This window comes from Prionailurus viverrinus, unplaced genomic scaffold (genome assembly GCF_022837055.1).
Source record: "Prionailurus viverrinus isolate Anna unplaced genomic scaffold, UM_Priviv_1.0 scaffold_45, whole genome shotgun sequence".
Classification (NCBI taxonomy): domain Eukaryota; kingdom Metazoa; phylum Chordata; class Mammalia; order Carnivora; family Felidae; genus Prionailurus; species Prionailurus viverrinus.
The window spans coordinates 1927684-1935358 of record NW_025927610.1 but is presented as its reverse complement, the minus strand read 5'-3'; the positions used below and the strand labels follow the sequence as shown (position 1 = coordinate 1935358).

At 49.5% G+C, this 7675-nt stretch overlaps 1 protein-coding gene across 4 annotated transcripts in view; it reads left to right on the top strand.

Moving 5' to 3' along the window:
- Positions 1 to 61: 61 nt before the first annotated feature.
- The window catches only part of GRK4 (G protein-coupled receptor kinase 4), a 93848-nt gene continuing 86234 nt past the window's right edge, over positions 62 to 7675 (top strand). For 2 of the 4 annotated variants that reach the window (XM_047847212.1, XM_047847210.1), the window contains exon 1: positions 160 to 831. In XM_047847212.1, coding sequence (XP_047703168.1) covers positions 780 to 831 — 52 coding nt within the window. In that variant the 5' untranslated portion in view covers positions 160 to 779. Of the gene's footprint in view, positions 832 to 7675 lie in introns of all 4 variants that reach the window. The other 2 variants (XM_047847209.1, XM_047847211.1) reach the window with 2 other exon arrangements.

Below are 7675 nucleotides of genomic sequence, written 5' to 3'. Positions count from 1 at the left end.
CCACAACTCCCAGCAGGCCACGCTCTCCCGACCCGCCACTTCCTCCCTGCGCGCGGCCTTCTGGGAGCGTTGCTGCCCTGCGCGGCGCCGCACCGCGGCGAGAGGTGCACCCGAGCTCCCTCTTCTGGGAAGCCGTTGGAGGGAACCGGCCGCTGTGAGAGTGGGTAGCGGCGGCGGCGGCCGTAGCCGTCGCCGCCGGGGGGCGGGGAGCCCCGGCCACTGAGCGCCTCCCTGGGGTGGGGCTCGGCGGAGACTCTGGGCGGCTGGGGAGCCGGGCCCCGAGGAGAGCGTTGCCCTTGCCAGGCTCGGGCGATGGGGCCGAGAGCCCGGGCCCCGGCGCGGGGAAGGTGACCGCAGATTCCGGCGGTAGGCGGGCTGCCAGCTCCCCTCGCCCCAGCAACTCGCCCTCTGGAAGCCCGGGCCGCGAGGGCAAGGGCTCCCCGGGCCGGCGCCAGCAGCTTCCGAAGCAGCTGCGGCGTCGCGGGCGGTCTCGGAGGCAGCAAAGCGGTTGGTGGCCGTGGCGGCGGCGGCGGCTGGAGGGGCAGCAGCCGGAGCCGCGACAGCTGGAGCGGCGGCGGCGGCGGCGGCGGCGGCGGGGCAGCTCCCCCGGGCCCTCTGTGGACCCTCCCGAGCGGGTGGCGTCCTGCGAGCGATGCCCGGAGGCGCCAGAGCCCTCTCCCTCTCCCCTTCCCCCTCGCACACGCCGAGCCCGGCAGCGGCGGAGGCGGCGGAGGCGGCGGCGGCGGCCGCGGCGGCGGCGGCGGCGGCGGCTAGGGGCCATGGAGCTTGAGAACCTCTTGGCCAACTCGCTGCTGCTGAAAGCGCGCCAAGGTGGGTGCACAGGGGCGCCCGACGCCCCGCAAACTCAGATCCTCCGAGGAGCCCCGACCCTGACCGGGAACCCCGATCCCCGCAAAGCCCCGAGCCACCGTCCGCTCGGTCTCACTATTCGCACCGGCCAGACAGCGAGGGGTCCGCTTGGGTGCCTTAGGCTGCTCTGCGCGCCGCCCTGCACCCCTCCCAGCACCTGTGGGCCCAAGTAACGGTAGCCTGCGCCCCACTCTTGTCGGTGTGAACCTGCTCCGTCCTGCAGCCTCCAGCGCGTCAGCACAGGCTAGCGGGGTCCTGTCCTGGGAGGAGGAAGCCAGACCACCGAGTGAAGCCGGCGAGAAACAGCCGTGCCTTTGCGGTCTTTAAAGGACAAAGAAGACAGTCCTGTTAACGACCCGAAGCGAGAACCTTCCGTTAGTCTTTTTGGACCGTTATTTTACATTTATTTATTTTTGAGAGACAGAGTGAGACAAAGTGAGCGTGGGGGAGGGGCAGAGAGAGAGGGAGACACAGAATCGGAATCAGCCTCCGGGCTCTGAGCTGTCCGCGCGGAGCCCGACGCGGGGCTCAAACTCACGAACTCCCGGACCGCGAGATCGTGACCTGAGCCGAAGTCGGACGCTCAGCCGACTGAGCCAGCCAGGCGCCCCTGGACTGTTATTTTAGCATAGCTTTTTGGTTTTGAGGCTTCGTGGTGTGTGGAGTGGGTTTTACCAGGCAGGGCGTGGTGGCGGATTCAACAGTTTGGTACGAATCCAGCCTCATATCCACGAAAAGGCACAGTTGACCCAGCCCTTTTGCCCAGAGATGGCCCTGGCCCCGACCGTCCTTCTCTTGCCTCCCGGGAGAGTGGAGAGCTGGCGACACAGCTACGCACCTGCGGTTCTTCAGCCCCTTTGCTCCTACCGAGTGGGTGACCGAGCAGGTGCTTGGTGTTTGTGCGCGATGGCGGGAAATGGCCGCGAGAGGGACCGCATTGGCCACGACTCCGGAGTGAAGACGGTATCGAAGGGGTGCTGTGCACAGTCTCCCAGGGCTGGAGTCCCATCCTGGGCGCACGTGTCCGTGGAGTGGTCCTCCTCGTCACTTGGGATGCTTGTTGGGAAACATCAATAAACTCACCTTGTGATTGAAATCGCGAATAACGTTCTGTGAGAGAATTTAATGTGGAATACAGCTATTTCAGATCTTTGGGTTTTGTTTCCTTTTTAATGCTCTCCCCTTCCCATTTGTGTCCTAAGTGTTTTTTAAGAGGAAAGAGCTTCATCAGAAAGTGCCTGATCTCTCAACTCAGTGGAGACAACCCAGAAAGGGTCAACAGGAGTTCATGAAGTAAGAGTGACAGGTGCAGAGAATTAGATACCTAAGTTAGGTTTACGTAGAAGGATCCAGAATTAAGAAGTAGTGAATTTTTTGTTTTGTAAAGTGTTTCTCATATTAAGAGTTGAAAACAGGAACTTCATTTTCTCAAATATTTTTGTGTGCTAACTTGCATTATTAAAAAAAATTTTTTTTAAATTTATTTATTTTTGGGAGACAGAGCACAACTGGGGGAGGGGCAGAGAGAGAAGGAGACACAGAATCTGCAGCAGGCTCCAGGCTCTGAGCTGCCAGTACAGAGCTGGACAAGGGGCTCAAACTCACAAACCATGAGACCGTGACCTGAGCTGAAGCCAGACGCTTAGCCAACTGAGTCACCCAGGTGCCCCTAACTTGCATTATTTTGAAGAGTGAAGATGGGTGGGAAGAAAGTGGGTCTTATTTTTCTGTTAAGGCAGCGGGAAGTCCCTGAGAGCAGTACGTTTCAGTGGAGCATTTGATTGTGTTTCGTGTTTCTCACTTTGAACTCCAGATTGGTCATAGAAGCGAACCATGATCCCGGGCACCCCAGCGGCTCAGTCTGTTGAGTGTCCGACTTCGGCTCAGGTCACGATTTCACGGTGTGTGAGCTCGAGCCCTACATCAGGCTCTGTGCTTATAGCTTGCAGCCTGGAGCCTGCTTCGGATTCTGTGTCTCCCATTCTCTCTCTGCCCCTCCCCCGGCTCATGTTTGGTCTCTCTCAAAAATAAACGTTAAAAAAAAAAAAAGGTGAACCATGATCCGTGGAAATCTGGATCTGTGGAAACCCATACTAAACCTGTTTTCTTTCCATTGTACCGTCATCTTTGAGTATAATGTACAAAAATGGACTGTTATATCGAGCAGATTTCCTTACGGTGCTGTAGAGGTTAGGTGATGAGGTGAATATAAGGGCTTTGTAAATGCTAAATACTTAAAACCAGTATTTCCTGCCGTAAAGCCTAGGACTGCGTACTTTCAAAAGAGTTTTAAATTTTGTTCCTTAAAGTATTAAGCCGTCATGTTGTGATTCTTACAAGGTCTGCCCCTGTCAGCAGATAGTGCTTACTCCTGTGTTCAGAAAGAGTCATTCTGTCAGTGTGGTTGATGCTCAGAGAAGTTGAATATGAAATATCAGAAATACAGGACTATATGCTGAGTGTTGGTTACAACTGAGGGCTGTTCTTCCAAGTCAAAGCAGCTTATTTGCTTTAGAAGCTCCTAGACTGTCTCCTAGCAAGGGTCTTCTTGGACATGTGTGTTCATGGCTGGTTCCTCATGTGTTTCTGGCACACGCATTAGAAAGTTAACGTTTGAAAGGAGTGTACATAGAGCAGTTATATGCTGGCCTTGGGAATTACACTGTTGGCTTAATAGTATGAGTGAGGCCTTTTTCTCGATTTGTTTCAAAGAAATTCAGTGTCTTTTTCTGGTCTCCAACAGATTTGTTTAAAAGAAAAAAAAAACCAAAACAAAAAACAGAGGATTTGTTAAAACCGTTCCTCCTTTTCAGGAATGTTGGGAGATAAAGCTACATCAACAAAGTGGTTTGTCACTCTGCCAGCACACTTTAAGGAGGCAGAAAATGGGGGCGCCTGGGTGGCTCAGTCAGTTGGGCACCCGACTTCGGCTCAGGTCATGATCTCACGGCCTGTGGGTTCGAGCCCCGCATCAGGCTCTGCGCTGACAGCTCAGAGCCTGGAGCCTGCTTCGGATTCTGTGTCTCCCTCTCTCTTTGCCTCCCCCACTCACACTCTGTCTCTCTCTCAAAAAAATAAACATTAAAAAAAAAGGTAGAAAATGATCATACTGTTAATAAAATAAAACACAAAATCACTGCTTCCCCCCCGCCCCCAACTTTTAGGAATTTTTTTTCCTATGTAATACATCTGTTAGGCAATTTGTGACCTTTCATAGCTCTAAATGATACCCTTAAATTGCTTACATCATACTTATAAAGAGACATTCGCCCCATTTTCTCTTAGAGAAACTGACAGCGTAAATAGAGAGGGAAGAATAAAATATATGAATGTTTAATGTGGATTTTGGCCTTTTATATAGCAATTCCATTCTGATTTCAGATGATAGTGTTATTTACCAGTTGTTTTTTTAGCATCTGACGCATAGTTAATATCCCTGTTATCATTTTTTTTAATGTTTTTTAATGTTTATTCATTTTTGAGAGACAGAGCACGAGTGGGGGAGTGGCAGAGAGACAGGGAGACACAGAATCTGAAGCAGGCTCCAGGTTCTGAGCTGTCAGTACAGAGCCCGATGCGGGGCTCGAACCCATGAACTGTGAGATCGTGACCTGAGCCGAAGTTGGGCACCCCATCCCTGTTATCATTTATGCCCTTGTTGAGGCTCCCCAGGATTTTGGTTGCAAGGAATCTCTGGAAATAGCTTGTAAACGCTTTGATTCCAGAGGTATAGTGGCCAATATTTGATCCCACACCCAAGAGCCACTTAACGCGTTTTTGTTGTAAAAAATAACTTTTGTATTCATTTGGACGTGTTCTTGAATGCTTACCATTCCAACGTGTGCAGTCGGCCCTCCTTGCTTTTTCTTGCTCAATTCTTTCCACCCTTCAGAATCCAGTTTGCCTTCCTCTTTGTAGCTTGCTCTGTTCTTCCAGCTCAGGGGCGTTCTCTGCCCTTTGGAAATTTGGAACTTGGGGTTCACAACAGCATAGTCAATGATTCTTTTCCCAGCTAATTTGCAATCTTTGTATGGACAGGGCATAGCTCTTACCTTCATTTTTTATCCCTTTCAGTGCTGGCTGGCCATATAATTGGTACTTGGTAAACAATTGGAGATTAAGGCGGTGATTTGTTATTTTGCTAAATTCAAGAAAGAGGGGGTGAAATTCACGTTGAAAACAAAAGGATTGGTTGCACTTGGAGGGAATAAAGTGTGTTCCCAGCTTGCTTAGAGACTAGTGGTTGATAATGATAGCTAACATTAGTGAGGGTTTGCTCTGTCCAGGCAGCATGCTAAATTCTTTAAGGGCATTATTTCAGCTAGTCCTATCCTTCATTCTCCTAACCCATAAAACCAGACAGATAATAACTCTACTTCACAAGGTTAGAGGATTGCTTGTGATAATGTGGCACAGTGCTTGGCGCTCAGAAAGTGCTCAGTAAATAGTAGTAGTTGTGGTTGTAGATGATGTTGTTCTGTCCAGTGTCATAATGAAGAACTGGTACTCTAACGTGCAATTGTGTTAACTGACCTTGAACCTGGCTCTTTGCCTGTAGTCTGTTCTCATTCTTAGATTTCCCAAAAGCATAGCTTTCCTCTTCCTAAATTCTTCCATGCTGGAGGTGCTTGAATCTCATTTATCCTTGACCTTTGTTATTTCTCATGTCTGTCTCTTTGTCTCTATTTTCACCTAGACACCACCCCCACCCCCCAGCCCCCACCCTGATGGTCTTCTATACCTCTTAAATTGACTGAGGGCAAGAATTTCCAGACTTTTTTCCTCTTTTATCATCCCCAGTGCTGCTAGAACACTCTTTCTAAAACACAGATTTGTTCTCTTAATCTTCTGTTTAGAATTTGGCCTTAGACCTCCATTCTGGGTCAAGTATAAACCCCTTAGTGCATCATGGCCCACAGGGTCCTACCTGACCTCAGTGACCTGTTCTTCTCTCCTTGTCCATTTGCTGCTAAGTGTGTGTGACTACTCGATGCCTTCCTACCCGGCGAAGTCTTGTTCTTCCTTCATGTTCCGGCTCGGGTGTCTTTTCTGGAAACTTCGACACTCCTGCAAGAGACTTGATCATTCCATCTTTTGTGCCACTTCCATGCCCAGGATGAGCTGTTACTGCACTGGGCTGATTCAGGACAGCTTGGGTGTCCCTTTCTATGTCACCAGCATCTAGCACTGTGCTAGCTCCCAGCTCTACAAATGCCAACTGATGACTGGGGACAAAAGAGCACATCTCAGGAATTCTTTCAATACTGGTGATAACCAGAAATTAAGGCTTCAAACCAAGCTGTCTTTTTAGACTAGTGATCTGGAACTAGTCTGGATTTCTGGAACAGAAATTGAGATTTTATTCAATTTTTGGAATGTCAGTTGGCTCCATACTTCGAAGTGGTGAGTAGTTCTTATTTCATTGTGAATTTAATATTCTTGTTTTTAGCAAATCAGTATTAAAATATTTAATTATAACTATAACACAATCTGTAGTTTTCTCAATATTTACATGCTCATCACTAGCAGAGACAGCAGCAGGGTTAGCCACAACTAGTTAGGATGTTAGCAAAAGGCCATGCCCGTACATTTTCCTTTTAGAGGGTAAACTCTCTGTTTTTACCAGATTGAAAGAGTTTCTAGTGCAAAGAACACATGGTAGTACTACCTTCCCTGCCCCCTTACTCCTGTGCTGATTTGTCTCACTTCCTGGTAGAGACGTTGTGCCTTGAGTGTTTGCATGGTAAACCTAGATCTCTTCTTGTGAGTTGTTTGGAAGACAATGCTAGCACATTTGCGAGGTTGACAAGGCTGCTGAACTGGTAGCATTCCTACCCCCACCCCCCCTCCCCGGCCCAGGGGCAGGTGTTTATCCCCTTTGACAGATGGGGGAAGGGCAAGTGAAGTGACTTGATCGAGGTCACGTCACTAGTAAATGGGAGTGTTAGGTTTCAACCCAGGTCTATCTGGCCCCAAACTCATGTTCTAACCAATCATGTAATGCTGTCTGTTGAAAGACTTCCTCAGTTTACTGCTTCAATGGAAATGAGTTGATGTTTTGTATTTAGCTTCTGGCATGAAATTAGCTTTCTAGATGTGGGAGTGTCGCTCCTTGCCTGGTTGGACAGCATGAAAGCACAGTTGACGGAAGTTGGGATGTGACAGGGGAGGGGGGGTGCGGTATTCTCATCTAACGAGAAGTCCGGAGACGTTGTCTGTGTTTAAGCAACGAGAACTAAAGAGCCAACAGCATTGTTCACTGAAAGGGAGCCTATACCAGATCCGAAAGTGATGGTAGACGTTTGGCGATGGGGCAGGGCCTTACTGAGGTCACTCTGAGTCTGAAAGGAGGGGACTTGGAGCCCCCTCTTTGCTCTCTGTTTTTATTACATTTGCCTTCCATGCTTGTGGTCTTTCCTTCAAGTTCTCCATTGGGTTAAACACAGCGTGTTTCCTCTTGAAAGGACAGCCTGCTAATGTCCCCTTGTAGAGCTAGGGACAGAATTCTCTTTGAGCCGATTCTGTTCCACTAATTTAAAGTTTTCCAGGGTGCCTGGGTGGCTCAGTCCGTTAAGTGTCTGACTCTTGGTTTTGGCTCGGGTCATGATCTCGCAGTTCCATGAGTTCCAGCCCAGCATCGGGCTCTGCACTGGTGATGCGGAGCCTGCTTGGGATTCTCTCTCACCCTCTCTCTCTCTCTGCCTCTTTCTCTCTCAAAATAAATAAACTTAAAAAAAAAAAAGTGGAAGAAAAAGGTTTCCAAACAACCTATAATAAAAAAATCAGAGAATTATCAGACTGTAAA